Here is a 17119-nt window from a genome sequence, read left to right as displayed (position 1 = left end):
CACGGACAACTCCTGGATGAATGAGACATATGATGTGAAGTGACGGTGACACATTGCAATATTAATACATACCGAGACTGAACTGCGGGTAATGCTCATAAATCTAACTGCAATTAGGACAGGTTTCTGGATTAGGAAGGACATGGAAAGGAAAGCAGAAGGTTAGAACGTACATGTCATTGCCCAGTAAAAGAGAAGGCTAAATCTTTCAATGGGATGAAATGTATCCATTTTTCACAGTACTGAGGAGGAGGGATGCACAGTTTTTCCGTTTTCTTAGAAATAAAGTTTTGCAGTGAAGAAGCTCTTCCTTTCCTTCCTAGGTGGGTACTAATAAATTAGACTTCTGAATACTGAGCTAAAATTCTTAATACAGAATTTGTTTGTTCAAAGTCTCAGGGATCAACCTTGTCTTAAAGACAAGCACTCTACCAACTAATGTAACAGCTTAGGCCCAAATTTCACTTTTAAGTAGTATTTTCATTTTTAATGTCTTGGGAAGGGATTTAGATAGTATCCTATGATGGGTGTGCTGGCTGGTTTTATGTCAACTAGACAAAAGCCAGAGTAATTTTCAGACAAAATCTCTATTGAGAAAAATTCCTTTATTAGATTGGTCTGTGGGCAAGCCTGTGATCCATTTCTTGGGGCTGATGACTATGTGAGAGAGCCCAGCTCTTGTGGCTAGCATTACTCCTGTGTAGATAGTCCTGGCCTGTACAACAAAGCAGGCTGAGCAAGCCATAAGGGGTGAATCTATAAGTAGCACTTCTCCCAAGTCTCTTCTTCCATAGTTTCTGCCTTTAGGTTTCTCCCTTCACTTACTGGAATCATGGACTAGAAAATGTAAGCTGAAATATACCCTTCTCCCACTGATTTGCTAATGGTCAGGGGTTTTTTGTTTGTTTGTTTTTGTTTTTGTTTTAATAATAGTAATGGGAATCCCAACTGAGACAGTGAGCTTTATTTAATGCCTGGGAAAGGTTATGTTTACGTTTGTTTTTAGAGATCATCCACTAACCCTACCAACAGACCTCTATGGAACATCTGTGCAAGGAAGCCTAAATAGGAAAAGAAGAAGAAGCAGAGTTATTTCAGTGTCAGTGTAGATACAGATTAAAATGGCATGGAAGAGGCACTTCTAGGCTCTAGAAAATATAAGAAAACTGGGAAGCTGGTGTTTTGAGAGATTTGCTGAGGATCTGAAGTAAGTGCCTGTTTGTGATAACATTATCTTATAGACTAACAAGGAGTTAAAAGATTAAACCTTAATGCATCCGTTGTTTACCAGAACCTCAGATCCTTCTGATTCTTAGTTCATGGTAACTGGAGTTATCTACATAATTGCTGGTCACAGAAGACACTAAATACAAAAAGTCAGTAAATGAAAAAAATCACTTAGTAGGCTCATCTCAAACCCCAACAACAAATCATAAGTAAAATCTTTATTTGATCATAGAAGACTCTTAAATGGACTTCTGCTTCTGTGTGAATCAAACGTTTTAGTTCATATTAAGTTCCAAATGATTAAGTACTCTATCAGGAATCTTGGAAGGACCACTAAAAATGGTATGTCTCAGAGTAGGAAAAGATAATGGAAGAATGTAGAGAAAAAGTTAAGATAAAGTTAAGTTTTCATGTCATGGATAGGTAAGGTAAGCAGGGAAGATTATAAACCACCAACTTTTTACTCAAAATATTTTAAAATTCTGCATATTACACATACTTTGTACACATAGCTGAAATAATTTAAAGATCATCAGATATTCATACCACCTGTGTTCCTTCTGAGAAGTTCCTTTTGTGCACTATCCACATATGTCACAAACACATACTTAAAAAAGAAGTCACAAGAAGCCTCCCTCTCCCCTTTCCCCTGTGCTCCATGTTTTGCATCTTACCATTGATCTACGAATCAGTGATAGTCTGGTCTTTGCTTTATTTTCAGCAAATTCCAGGCTACTGATGTCTTTGAGACGAGCCTTGTATTTATTCATTTGTTCTACAACTATCAGTTCCACACATCTGAAACAGGACAAAAAAAAAGCGGTTACAAGCAGAAGTAAATCAAATGAAGTGTTATCTCTAGACTACTTTGTACTAAATGTCCTAGATAGTTTTTGGATGAGCTCCGAGAAAATTCAGAATGGTGGTTGACAACCATTTTAGAAACCAACTAAAAATAGTTACAAATCCTAACATTCAGGCGATAATACCACATCAATTAATAAATCAATTAATGAATCTGGGGATAGGACTCAAGCCCTTACATTTTCCAAAAGTTCCTGTGCTGCCATCAAATTGAGAACAAACAGAAGCTAAAGAAAAAAGATGAGCGGCTGGAGAGATGGCTCAGTGGTTAAGAGCACTGACAGCTCTTCCAGAGGTCCTGAGTTCAATTCCCAGCAACCACATGGTGGCTCACAACCATCTGTAATGGGATCTGATGCCCTCTTCTGGTGTGTCTGAAGACAGCTACAGTGTACTCACATACATAAAATAAATAAATCTTAAAAAAAAAAAAGTAAGACTAAAGTTTTAAAGAAAAAAGATGAGGGTGAAATATAGAAACACTGAACTAGTACAACCAAAGGGATTGAGTGATAAGGTCATGATTAGACTACAAGCTTCATAGGAAGAGACAGACAGACAGATGGACGGATAGATGGATAGACACAGATAGAGACATATAACTTGACAAAACAGAAATTCATTTAAAAACTATAAGCAGTCCTAAATTGAAACAAGCCTTAGAATAACCAAGAATCTACTTAAATGCACTGGAACTTATGAAATCATTTACTATGTTTGATATTTGGATAAAACGGACTATACCAACTAAGGTCCTATAGAGGTGAATGTGGCTGGCCTTACGTGGTAGTCTTACTGATATCTTGAACACTTTGTAGTGGGTCAGTAGTGTCAGGGCAACGGAGAATGCAAGGTGCAAACACGATGGCCAAAGCATTAGCAGACATTCTATTAGTGTCTTCCTGTAGAGCAATCCTAAGGAATAAAACAAAACCAACACAAATGAAAAGAAGATAAAATAACATAATAGTGTGGAGGTATGGAAGAGAGGACAATATGCCATCAACCCCACAGTACTGCACAGACAACCACCTAAGCTTAAGGAAAAGAAAACACTGTAGACTTCCTCAGAGCTACCCCTTTACCTGGAAAATGGACTTTTACTACTCCTTGAAACAGTCTGAGGCATCACAGCTCAACATATAGCATATTAAGAAAATTCTGTAACCTGCTGCTTAACATCATACTATGTCTGCAGATGCAGAGTTGTGCGGGTTTTTTTCTTTTAAAAAATGATTTATGTGTATTGGTGTTTTGCCTGTATGTCTGTCTGCCTGTGTGACACTGTCCAATCTCCTGGAACTTGAGTTATAGACAGCTGTGAGCTGCTGTGTGGGTACCTGGAATTGAATCCATGTTCTCTGGAAGACCAGTCAATGCTATTAACCTCTGAACCATTTCTCTAACCCCTAGAGTAGATATTTTAAGGCATTTCCAAACACCACATCTGACCAGAAAGAAGGTTGTATTCCCAACCACTTCAAATATTTATACAGGGAAAGATATCCACTCCTGAAGTCTCTAGTTAGTCAACTCCTGAGTACAGTCTGAACCCAGCTCCCACAAAGTAGTTTTTGTCCAGAGACAAAAATTCTTCTAGTTCAATGTCAAACTGGTTGCTACTTGGAGCCACCATGAGGTGTGAGCTGCCATATGCATTACTCTAACAGTGATTCAGTTTAGCAGATTTCTGCCTGAAGGGATCCAACCCTATTCACTGCCCAAAGGTGAGAGGTGGTGTTGTTTAAACATTGGTAAAGACCAAACCAAGGGCTTTGTGCATGCTAGGTAAACACTCTAGTGTTAAACTATATTCCTAGGCAAGGCAATGACATATATTCAAACTCTTCATTTAAATGGAATCCTGACCACACGCCTCCAAAAGACCAGGCATATTGGTACATGCTTTTAATTCCAACACTTGAGTAGAGGCAGGAAGTTAGCTGTGAGTTCAAGTCCAGCCTATCTAGACAGTGAGTTCTTAGACAGTCAGAGATACATAGTGAGAACCTGTCTTGAATAAGTTACCTAACTAGATGAAAGATAAGGCGTTCCAGTGTACTGAGGTGAGTCCGGGAGAGCTGATCAATTACAGAGTACACACCACGGATTGTCTCCTTTCTTTCCTGAAGGCCTAAGACAAATGATAAAAATAGCAAGTTATAGTGAATAACCCTGTTATATGTCGTATCTTCTTGCTGGATGGAAATTCAAACATGTGAATAGGTAAAAATGCACTGGCAGTTTGTATTGACTGCCATTAAAATTCAACATGTGAATAGGTAAAAATGCACTGGCAGTTTGTATTGACTGTCCCAAGCTTAATTTAGGACCCACAAAAGCTAATCTATCACAGGAAGCCTTAATAATGACTGCAACACATGGCATTGCTTTATCAAGTATAGGCCTTTCTTTTAAACCCAAGAAGCTTGTGCTTACCCATAGCTCGAAGGAATTCTTCATAGAGTTCAAAAGTCATGAGTGGATTGGGCAAATCACGAAGCCATTGTTTGAATACACTTGCAATGACATGTATGTTATAGTCATCTAGGTTTACACTTTCAGCATCTATTTAGAGACAAGAGTTAGTAACAAAGCAAACATGCAAAATATTTAAACTGTATACTTCACAAAGTAAACCTACTAAAAAAAGCCTTCATGTTTCGTAATTAAACTAATGTATATGTTCTACAATTTCCTTCCATGCTTGGAATTGCTACTTCAAACCATGAAGGAATAGTGTTGGTGTCTGTGTTTTCTAAATATCTTGTGAATACAAATAAAAAAGATCGTGTTTTCATGAAGGAAGAATCAACCTGCTGCAGACGAGTCTGCTTCTGATTTTGTCCCTGTCTTGTAGATTGGTCTATGTATCATACTCTTGAGTATCAATGCTTCAGAAGTCCAAGGGGACTAAACGCAAGGCTGAGTTAGAAATGAGAAGGCAGGAAAATGTGATGGAAACATCTTCATCTTGTTTTGCATTTGCATAGTTCAAGAGTGAGCCAAACCTGACAAATGCCCCAAATAGTGTACACAAAGTTCTTTCGGTCAGAATTTATCAAGTTTTAGCAGGCATTTCCTGTTATTTTCATAATAATTTATTTCTCACTGATAGTGAGAAAAACCACTGGAGTTCTTAGTCACACAAAGACAACTTTTGTATCTAAGTTTTGTTTTAAAAAAAAAAAACTATTTTTTTCTAACAATGATAAAGAATACATTTCTTTAATGAAACCAAAGACAAACCCTTGTATGTACTCTGGGACTAAGCTTTACACTCATTAAGTACTCAACTCACTATTAGTTTAAATAACTAAGTCCTTAATGTACATAGGCAGGCAGGAAAATCTACTGCAAAGAATCCTGTCTGTGGTCAGAACAGTGAGGACTAACAGGCAGTACTGTAAATTATGGATTTAGAGAACATAGGACTAAATTCCAACATGGTCACTGGTTGGTGATGAGTAGTTAGATGAACTCAGAATTCTGTCAGACTGATTCCTTATCTGTAAGTGCAGATAAATAATGTCTCTGAGTCTTAAAACTCTTTCTGAAAATCTTTGTTGCCTTAGATCAACATTCTATTAATTTCCCTGAGTCTACATTTTCCTTCTCATAAGTGAAGGATATCAGAATCTAATTAGTCTGATAAATAGATTAAGATCTTTTTCAAGTACCTTACAATACTTGCTATAACTGATACTGTTAGTACATGTCTGATGAACAAAGACTCAAAAATAGCAAAGAAGCACCCCCAAAAAGTTCTGGCCCTACATTTAGAGAAGCAGTATATAATAAAACTGAAATAACTTTTAAAATAAAGGTATGGCATCTTCATTTACCTACATTACTTTCTTACCTGTATCTAGACCTTGTCGAAGCTCCTTGATTTTATTAGTTGAACCAGACTTTCGGTAAATACCCTCTGTATAAAGTCCATGCATTTCAATGTAGTTTATGAGCTTCTCTACCACTAAAGGAACAGCTCGGTCTTCACTAGTCAGACGGGACAGCTCAACCCCAAATTGCCGAGATGACAGCTCTGGATCATACTAAATGAAAGGTAAATTTTGTTTCTAAATGCATTCAAACACTATAGCGCATGCTTAACCAATTTTATTTTCCTAGTTTTATATAGCAGATAACCCTAGGGGTTGGCAGAAAATGGAATTGCGGTTTAAAAAGTACAAATTGATGAGCTAAAAGTTTCAATCATCTTCTTCTAAAAATCAACGCAGAAATCTTTCTTTCCTTCTCTTTTATCTGCCTCCTTCAGCCTATTAATCACCTTCACTGCATTCCAACCATCAGCAAGCTTTAGTCACTCAGCCTAATCTCTGTACTTTCACGTCTCAGTTGTGTCTCATCACCCGCTTTCAACTTATGTTACTGCTCATTTGAACCACTCTAACAGTATCAAGACTAGTTCTCCCAGCATGAATTTCCTTCTCCTCTAACATATCCTATACATGATAGCCTCCTTTATCCGCAGACATTTTTAGTGGCTAGCTAGTATAGACAAGTGAAGTAATGCATTGGTAAGACTTAAGGCCTTGCATTGATTGTGATTTTTTGTCTTAATTGATACATTTGTCATTATGATCTAGATACCAGGAAAACAAAAGTAAGAGAGAGCATGCCCCCTAAAACTAATGCTAAGGTACTACATTAGCACGTGGAAATAAGTAAAATGACAGGTTTACTGGGTAATTATAGAAACAGGAAATAGACAGTTAAGTCTGGCCTGGACAGTAGCTCAATTGGCAAAGCACTGGCCTAGCTTGCTTGCTGTCCTAATTTGATCCCCAGCACTTGAGAGGAAGAAGCAGGAGAATCCGAAGTTCCAATTCATCCAGGGCTATGCAGAGTTCCAGGCTAGTCTGAGATACATGAGACTCTCATTTGGTATGGCTAAACTAAGAATGACCAAAAAGCTAGGCAAAGGCTATGAAGTACACTTGGATGTTACTCTGACAGCTAAAGAGACACTATTGGAGTATTTTCCAAAGCCATGACAAGAGTCAGTTTTCTGTTATCACCCATCTATACATTTTGCATGTCAGCAGTTAATTCTCAGAGAATTCATTCCAAATTTAATTTGAAGGATGTTAAATCAGTATCAAATAACATCCCTAATACCACTACTAGATCTAAGGCAGAATATTTAAAGGATGCACATTAAATGTTAGTATTTTCACTTCATCAACTTGGCTAAATTCTTGCAATAAACTATTATATTCTACTTAGTTTCTAAGGATAAATGGCATAGTACCACCTGGTATGGAGCAAATAATAAAGAAAAACTGTAATAATGATTACTGAAAGGATTTAAGCAAAAATACACATCAACAAATAGTTTTGCTACTGATATGATACATGCATCAAACATATACTTATCATCTTATAATATATATGTTCAGGCTCTTCCAACAGCATCAAAAGGTTAATAGCTGAAAACTGTGAAAGAAAAACTAGAAAACAGTTGAGGCTACTAAATAACAACTTGAAGGGCAACTAGGTTTGAATCCAGGAAACCTGAAATAAACATGCCCCAAACTCTACATATTCTTGGGGCTTGCAAGAGGGTACAGGGGAAAGGCACTTGCTAAATTGAACCTGAGGTGAACTAGGACTGACACATGCAAATTGTTCTCTTGACTTACACATGTGTGTAACAGCATGTGAAACAGGCCACAGCACCCACATACAATGAGTAAAAGTAAAAAAAAAAAACTTTTTAATAACTATTTTTTCTTTATTACTTTGCTAAAGTTTATCTACTTTAGTCTTTCCAGAAATCAAAACTTTGTCTGGTAGGTTTTTATATGGTATAGACAGCTTTGATTTCTCATTACTATTTCTTCTGCTCCTCTTGAGTATAATTCGCTGAGCTTTTGGATTGTCCTCCATGAGATGGAAGTTTAGTCACTTCTAACTATACTTTTTTTTCCTCATCTTTATTAACTTGAGTATTTCTTATTTACATTTCAATTGTTACTCCCTTTCCCAGTGTCCAGGCCAACATCCCCTCAGCCCCTCCCCCTCCCCTTCTATATGGGTGATCCCCTCCCCACCCTCCCCCCATTGCCGCCCTCCCCCCAACAATCTAGTTCACTGGGGGTTCAGTCTTAGCAAGATCAAGGGCTTCCCCTTCCACTGGTGCTCTTACTAGAATATTCATTGCTACCTATACAGTTGGAGCCCAGGGTCAGTCCATGTGTAGTCTCTGGGTAGTGGCTTAGTCCCTAGAAGCTCTGGTTAGTTGGCATTGTTGTTCATATGAGGTCTCAAGCCCCTTCAAGCTCTTTCAGTCCTTTCTAAGATTCCTTCAGCGGGGGTCCCGTTCTCAGTTCAGTGGTTTGCTGCTGGCATTCGCCTATGTATTTGCTGTATTCTGGATGTGTCTCTCAGGAGAGATCTACATCTGGTTCCTGTCGGCCTGCACTTCTTTGCTTCATCCATCTTATCTAGTTTGGTGGCTGTATATGTATGGGCCACCTGTGGGGCAGGCTCTGAATGGGCGTTCCTTCAGCCTCTGTTCTAAACTTTGCTTCCCTATTCCCTGACAAGGTTATTCTTGTTCCTCTTTTAAAGAAGGAGTGAAGCATTTGCATTTTGGTCATCCTTCTTGAGTTTGATGTGTTCTGTGCATCTAGGGTAATTCAAGCATTTGGGCTAATATCCACTTATCAATGACTGCATACCATGTATGTCTTTCTGTGATTGGGTTACCTCACTCAGGATGATATTTTCCAGTTCCATCCATTTGCCTATGAACTTCATAAAGTCATTGTTTTTGATAGCTGAGTAATATTCCATTGTGTAGATGTACCACATTTTCTGTATCCATTCCTCTGTTGAAGGGCATCTGGGTTCTTTCCAGCTTCTGGCTATTATAAATAAGGCTGCTATGAACATAGTGGAGCATGTGTCTTTGTTATATGTTGGGGCATCTTTTGGGTATATGCCCAAGAGAGGTATAGCTGGGTCCTCAGGTAGTGCAATGTCCAATTTTCTGAGGAACCTCCAGGCTGATTTCCAGAATGGTTGTACAAGTCTGCAATCCCACCAACAATGGAGGAGTGTTCCTCTTTCTCCACATCCTCGCCAGCATCTGCTGTCGCCAGAGTTTTTGATCTTAGCCATTCTGACTGGTGTGAGGTGGAATCTTAGGGTTGTTTTGATTTGCATTTCCCTGATGACTAAAGATGTTGAACATTTCTTTAGGTGTTTCTCAGCCATTCAGCATTCCTCAGCTATGAATTCTTTGTTTAGCTCTGAACACCATTTTTTAATAGGCTAACTATACTTTTAATGTACAGATTTAAAGTTATAAAATTTCTTCACTATTTTCCCTGTGTCACAGTGTTATCATTAGTTAAAAATATTTAAAATGTTTTTCCATTCTTTTTACAATTCTCCCAGCCTGAATATTTTTTTGTGTGTAAACTTTTTAAAACGTTCACTAACTTTTCCTTCTGTATAGGTTGCTAAACAACACCAAGTTTCAAATTTCAACTGCACTTTTCTCCAGAATCTCTACTTGATTCTGTTAAAATCTATACCTAATATATTTTAGTTCATTGGTGAACTCCATCTTTTTATCTAGTATTTAAACATAACCATTAAAGTTTAAAGCTATGTACTTAATACTTCTTAACTGTTGAAATTTATTTTATTGACTACTAAGTAGTCTAATTCCTGTGTCTGGTATGATATTTGACAAAATTATAATAGTGCTGAGTAATGTTCTCTCTCTTTGGAGAGCTTCCTCCGCCTCTCTTGTGGGTGGTCAGAATAAGGAAGTACCACCATAATATAATTAAGGACCACCCCAAAGCTAATTGGTAAATTTTTTAAGCTCAGTCTATCAATGATTCACTCCCGTTCATAGGGTGTATTTCTTGAGATGGTTCTCAATGAGAGTTTAGAAAACTGATTTCTCTCTGATTACTAATCCTAAAGTTTAATTGTTTTCTCTTTTCTCTCCTAAGCACTGAGACTCTGGAAAATTCTATTCTAATTAGCTTCTTAGCCATCTATGTTAAATAGCTTGAAGTTAAAAAATATATATAAAAGTCCTGAAGTAAAATATTTCTAAATGTAGGTTCATTCCTTTAAGATCAAATCACGTGGTCCAAATCTTGACAGTATGGAACTCTCTCCCATCTTCTATAGTCCTGCGAGATTGCTAAAGCTTCAACCATCTTCTCTGACTTTTGTATGTAATATCTCTACACAGAATACTGTTTGGTGGTTGTTTTCTTCATTAGGTTTCTATTGCTGTGTTAAAACACCATGACCAAAGAAACCAGTGAGGAAAGGGTTTATTTTGTCTAAACTTCCACATCATAATCTGTCATCAAAGGAAATTTTGTCAAGAATTCAAGGCAGGATCTGAGGCATAAGTAATGGAGAGACACTGTTTACTGACCTGCTTTATAACAAAACTCAGGACATCACCTGTCCAGGGCTAGCCCCACTCAAGGGTGAGCTAGGCCTTTTTTTTTTTTTTTCCTTTCTTTTCTTTTTTTCGGAGCTGGGGACCAAACCCAGGGCCTTGCGCTTGCTAGGTAAGCGCTCTACCACTGAGCTAAATCCCCAATCCCTAACTGGGCCTTCTTATTATCCGTCACTAACAATTGTTTAAAAATGTAGGTGTCTTTGCATTTGGAGCATAGATATTCAGGACTGACTTTTCATACTGGTGGATTTTTCCTTTGATGTATATGAAATGTCCTTCCTTGTCTTTTTTTTTTTTCTTTTTTGGATAACTTTTAGTTAAAGGTTGATTTTATTTGATATTAGAATGGCTACTCCAGCTTGCTTCTTGGGATGATCTACATTCATAAAAGAAACCTTACTAAAGCTCAAAGCACACACTGCACATCACACAATAATAGTAGGAGACTTCAACACCCCACTCTCATCAATGGACAGATCATGGAAACAGACACTAAACAGAGACACTGAGAAACTAACAGAATTTATGAACCAAAAGGATTTAACAGATATCTATAGAACATTTCATCCTAAAACAAAAGAATATACCTCCTTCTCAGCACCTCATGGTACCTTCTCCAAAACTGACCATATAACCTGTCACAAAACAGACCTCAACAGATAGAGAAGATTTAAATAATCCCATGCATCCTATCAGATCACCACAGACTATGGCTGGTCTTCAGTAACAATAAAAACAAGAGAAAGCCCACATACACATGGAAGCTGAGCAATGCTCTACTCAATGATAACTTGGTCAAAAAAATTTCTAGAATTTAATGAAAATGAAGGTACAACATACCCAAACTTATGGGACACAATGAAAGCTGTGCTAAGAGGAAAACTCATACCTCTGAGTGCCTCCAAAAAGACACTGGAGAGAGCATACATCAGTAGCTTAACAGCACAACTGAAAGCTCTAGAACAAAAAGAAGCAAATACACCCAAAAGATACACAGAGTATCCAAATTAACAAAATCAGAAATGAAAAGGAAGACATAATATCAGAACCTGAGGAAATAAAAAAAAAAAAAAAAAAAAAAAAAAAAAAAAAAAAAAAACCACCCAAAACATCAGAACCTACTACAAAAGACTATACTCAAAAAAAAAAAAAAAAAAACTGGAAAATGAGGATGAAATGGACAATTTTCTACACAGACATCAGGTACCAAAGTTAAATCAGGTTCAGATAAACCATCTAAATAGTATCTAAATAGTCATATAACTCTTAAAGAAATAGAAGCAGTTATTAAAAGTCTCCCCCCCCCCAAAAAAAAAGGCCAGGACTAGATGGGATTAGTGTAGAATTCATTCAGACCATCATAGAAGACCTAATAACAATAATGTGTCCAAACTGTTCCACAAAATAGAAACAGAACACTACCCAATTTCTTCTATGAAGCCACAATTACACTTATATCTAAACCACACAAAGACCCAACAAAGACAACTTCAGACCAATTTCCCTTATGAATATGACGCAAAAATGCTCAATAAAATTCTCCCAAACCGAATCCAAGAACACATCAAAACGATCATCCATCATGATCAAGTAGGCTTCATCCCAGGGATGTAGGGATAGTTCAACATAAGGAAATCCATCAACATAATCCACTATATAAACAAACTTAAGAGGGAAAAAACCACATGATCACTTCCATACCGCTTCATGTTAAAAGTCTGGGAAAGATCAGGAATTCAAAGCCCATACCTAAACATAGTAAAAGCATATACAACAAACCAATAGCCAACATCAAACTAAATGGACAGAAACTTGAAACACTAAAATCAGGCACTAGACAAGGCTTCCCACTCTCTCCCTACTTATTCAACATAGTACTCGAAGTCCTAGCCAGAGCAATCAGACAACAAAAGGAGGGCAAAGGGATACAGATTGGAAAGGAAGAAGTCAAAATATCACTATTTGCAGATGAAATGCTAGTATACTTAAGTGACCCCAAAAGTTCCACTACTAAGCCTGATAAACACCTTCAGCAAAGTGGCTGGGTATAAAATTAACTCAAACAAATCAGTAGCCTTCCTCTACTCAAAGGATAAGCAGGCTGAGAAAGAAATTAGGGAAATGACACCCTTCACAATAGTCAAAAAGAATATAAAACACTTTGGTGTGACTTTAACCAAGCAAGTGACAGACAGATTTGTATGGCAAGAACTTCAAGTCTCTGAATAAAGAAACTGAAGATCTCCCCCAGCTCCGAAAAAAAGAACCAAAAAAAAAAAAAAAAAAAAAAAAAGAAACTGAAGATCTCAGTAGATGGAAAGATCTCCCATGCTCATGGATTGGCAGGATTAATATTAGAAAAACAGCCATCTTACCGAAAGCAATCTAAAGATTCAAAGCAATCCAAATCAAAATTCCAAATCAATTCTTCATAGAGTTAGAAAGAAAAATTTGCAAATTCATTTTGAATAACAAAAAACCCAGGGTATCGAAATCTATACTCAACAACAAAAGAACTTCTGGGGGAATCACCATCCCTGACCTCAGGCTGTATTACAGAGCAATAGTGGTTTAAAAAATGGTATTGTATTGGTACAGAGACAGACAGGTAGATCAATGGAATAGAATTGAAGACCCAGAAATGAACTTACACACCTATGCTCACTTGACCTTTGACAAAGGAGCTAAAACCATCCAGTGGAAAAAGAGAGCATTTCAACAAATGGTGCTGGTTCAACTGAAGGTCAGCATGTAGAAGAATGCAAATCAATCCATTCTTACTGCCCTGTACAAAGTTCAAGTTCAAGTGGATCAAGGACCTCCACATCAAACCAGATACACTCAAACTAATAGAAGAAAAAGTGGAGAAGAATCTGGAACACATGGATGGGCACTGGGGAAATTTTCCTGAACAGAACACCAATGCTGTAAGATCAAGAATTGACAAATGGAACTTCATAAAACCACAAAGCTTCTGTAAGGCAAAGGACACTGTCATTAAGACAAAATGGCAATCAACAGATTGGGAAAAGACCTTTACCAATCTTATATCCCATAGAGGGCTAATATCCAATATATACAAAGAGCTCAAGAAGTTAAACTCCAGAGAATCAAATAACCCTATTAATGAATGGGGTACAGACCTTAAACAAAGAATTCTCAATGAGGATTATCGAATGGCCATGAAGCACCTTAGGACAAGTCAACATCCTTAGTCATCAGGGAAATGCAAATGAAAACAACTCTGAGATTCCACCTCACACCAGTCAGAATGGCTAAGATCAAAAACTCAGGTGACAACAGATACTGGCAAGGATGTGGAGAAAGAGGAGCACTCTTCCACTGTTGGTGGGATTGCAGACTGGTACAACCACTCTGGAAATCAGTCTGAAGGTTCCACAGAAAATTGGACATTGCACTACCTGAGGACCCAGCTATATCACTCCTCAGCATATACCCAAAAGATGCTCCAACATACAACAAAGACACATGCTCCTCTTTGTCCACAGTAGCCTTATTTATAATAGCCAGAAGCTGAAAAGAACCCAGATTCCCTTCAACAGAGGAATGGATACAGAAGATGTGGTACATCTACACAATGGAGTACTACATGAGACTTTATGAAATTCATAGGCAAATGGATGGAACTAGAAAATATCATCCTGAGTGTGGCAAGGTAACCCAATCACAAAAAAACAAAAACAAAACAAAACCAAAACCAAAACCCACACATGGTATGGACTCACTGATAAGTGGATATTAACTTAAAAACTCAGATTACCCAAGATATAATCCACAGACCACATGAAGCTCAAGAAGAAGGATGACCAAAGTGCGGATTCTTCAGTCCTTCTTAGAAGGGGGAACAAAAATATTCATTGGAGGAAATACAGAGACAAAGTTTGGAGCCGAGACTGCCCCACCTGGGGATCCAGCCCATATACATACAGACACCAAACCCAGACAATATTGCTGATGCCAAGAAGTGCATGCTGACAGGAGCCTGATATAGATGTCTCCTGAGAGGCTTTGTCAGAGCATGACAAATACAGAGGTGGACACTCGTAGCCAACCATTGAACTGAGAACAGAGTCCCCATGGATGAAGTTAGAAAAAGGACGAAGGAGCTGAAGGAGTTTGCAACCCCATAAGAATAACAATATCAACCCAACCAGAGCTCCCAGAGCTCCCAGGGACTAAACTATCATCCAAAAAGTATACATGGACTGACCCATAGCTCCATCTGCATATGTAGCAGAGGATGGCTTTTTGGGCACCAATGGGAGGAGAAGCCCTTGTTCCTGCCAAGGGTGAACCCCCCAGTGTAGGGGGAATTTCAAAACGGAGAGGTGGGAAGGGGTAGGTGAATGGGTGGGGGAACCCCCTCCTAGAAGAAGGGGGGGGGAAGGAGATGAGTTAGGGAATTTATGAATGGGATACTCCGAAAGGGGATAACAGTTGAAATGTAAATAAATAAATAAATAAATAAATAATCCAATAAAAAACATAGCCTGGCATGATGCTCATGCCTTTAATCCTGGCGAGGCAGAGAGGCAGAGGGGCAGAGGGGCAGAGGGGCAGAGGGGCAGAGGGGCAGAGGGGCAGAGGGGCAGAGGGGCAGAGGGGCAGAGGGGCAGAGAGGCAGAGGCAGGTGAATTTTGTGAGTTCAAAGCCAATCTGGTCTACATAGTGAGTTCGAAGACAGCCAGTGATACATAATAGAAAGACCCTGTCTCAAAAAACCAAAACCAAGAACAACAAGAAGGTTGTTAGGTTGTTCCCTTGAAGATGCATGTTCAGGAGCGCTTAGACTTGCATACACAAATACAAATAGGTATCAAAAAATACAAGCTCTCTTGGTATATGCTGCTGCTCATGGTTAAATGTTAATAGTCAACAGTAAAGTTAATTCCTCAGAAGAACTTATGAACATTTAAGTCAGTAGAAGCAGGGTTTTTTCAAACTGTAACTTAGCAGCTTACATAAAGTCAAGAGAAAGGTTTCAAAGTTAATTCAGCTATATAAATATATCGCCACACATGTATATTGAATTGTGACATAAAACATATTTCTTAATGTGATTTGAGGTCACAAAATTTGAAAACCACTGTATTATAAAGCTGCTAAAGAAGCCCCAACTATTTTCCACATGACGAAAATAAAGAAAAGAAAAAAAGACCCGAGATACACTATGTACTAAGTGGCAGTAATGCCTTACCTTCTTAGAACACTTGGCTGTGGTTTTCAGACAGCACTTCTTATGGCAAGCGTACTTACACACTGGAAAACAGGTTAAGCATACAGCAATCTTAGTCTGCAGATCAATGACAAGAACTTACCAAGTTCACAACTCTGGTTTTTGGAGCTGACTCTGCCTTAAGGTAATTAAACACATTTTGTTCTATGCCCGCCTCCGTTAAGAGAAATGATGCTGAAAATGTGCCTAACATTTTCAGTCAGTGTCAATGAACAAGCTTTTTCTCCTCCTCTTTCTAGGGTGCCTGCCTTGCTCATGTCTCCTACCCTCACACTTAACAGGTTATCTACGTATCTTTATAGTTTGATTCACAAATTAGTATGTATGTACTCCCAGGTGCTCTAAAACCTATTAAAGTCCCAGAAATCCCAATTAAAAATTATAACTATGGACAAAAAAGGGATTAATGTCGAGAAATGCTTACTGAAATAAACTGAAGTTGGCAGTGCATTAAAAAAATACAAAAGGGCTTATTTATTATCCCTGAAAGACCAGAATAGAGCTGTTAAAAAAAATGTAAGCAAAGTATTAGTTATAGTAGGGAATGTAAGGTGAAAAAAAGTTCGGAGCAAAAATAATTTTTAGGCTTAGGAGGCAAAAGTAGGCAGATCTTTTGAGGAATCGAGGCCAGCCAGGGCTACATAAAGAAACCCTGTCTCAAAGACAAAACAACAAACAAACCCAACTTCTTAGAGTGCCCAGTAACAAGGCAGCCAGACAGCTGGTGAGAACAAAACATTTGATAAAGGAAAACTGAGAGCAAGGTGACTTCTGTCATTCTGTTCTACCAGTTCTTGCAAACTTACAAAATATTCTTTCTTAAACTTCTAATCTTTTATGTTTTCAAAGCTACACCAAGTAATAAAGGCCATGCTATTATAATGGTGAGATCACCAAGACAGTCATAAAAACAATTCTATAAGAAATCAATCTAAATCTACTTTGGCCATAAAAAAAGCAAATTTTCTAAATCAGTGCTTCTCAACCTGTGGGTCTCAACCCTTTGGAGGGAGGGTGGACACACATCAGATATTCTGTATATCAGATATCTACATTATAATTCCTAACAATAGCGAAATTACAGTTATGAAGTAGCCACTAAAACAATTTTTGTGGTTGGGGGTCACAGCATTAGGAAGGTTGAGAATCACTGCTTAGCCTAAAATCATAGTGTTTGAATTAGGTACATTTCAGACTATTTCCCATTACCAATATTATAATTTTTAAGACCACTGATAAGAAAATGAAAGGAAGCTCTTGCTTCATTCAAATTTAAATCTGAAATCTCCACAGGATTATAATTT

General features: G+C 37.9%; 1 protein-coding gene across 10 annotated transcripts in view; it reads right to left on the bottom strand.

Annotated features, from left to right (window-relative positions):
- Positions 1-17119, bottom strand: part of Myo9a (myosin IXA) — a 203242-nt gene that overhangs the window by 15430 nt on the left and 170693 nt on the right. For 7 of the 10 annotated variants that reach the window (XM_063264818.1, XM_063264814.1, XM_063264820.1 and 4 more), the window contains 7 exons: positions 15777-15838; positions 5954-6146; positions 4531-4659; positions 4120-4225; positions 2875-3006; positions 1902-2025; positions 73-126 (listed from right to left, as the gene is read on the bottom strand). In XM_063264818.1, the coding sequence (XP_063120888.1) occupies positions 73-126; positions 1902-2025; positions 2875-3006; positions 4120-4225; positions 4531-4659; positions 5954-6146; positions 15777-15838 (800 nt within the window). The remainder of the gene's footprint in view (positions 1-72; positions 127-1901; positions 2026-2874; positions 3007-4119; positions 4226-4530; positions 4660-5953; positions 6147-15776; positions 15839-17119) is intronic. The other 3 variants (XM_063264815.1, XM_063264816.1, XM_063264821.1) reach the window with 1 other exon arrangement.

This window comes from Rattus norvegicus, chromosome 8 (assembly GCF_036323735.1).
Source record: "Rattus norvegicus strain BN/NHsdMcwi chromosome 8, GRCr8, whole genome shotgun sequence".
NCBI lineage: Eukaryota > Metazoa > Chordata > Mammalia > Rodentia > Muridae > Rattus > Rattus norvegicus.
Note: the sequence above shows the minus strand (reverse complement) of the source record. Positions and strands in the feature narration are given on the sequence as shown.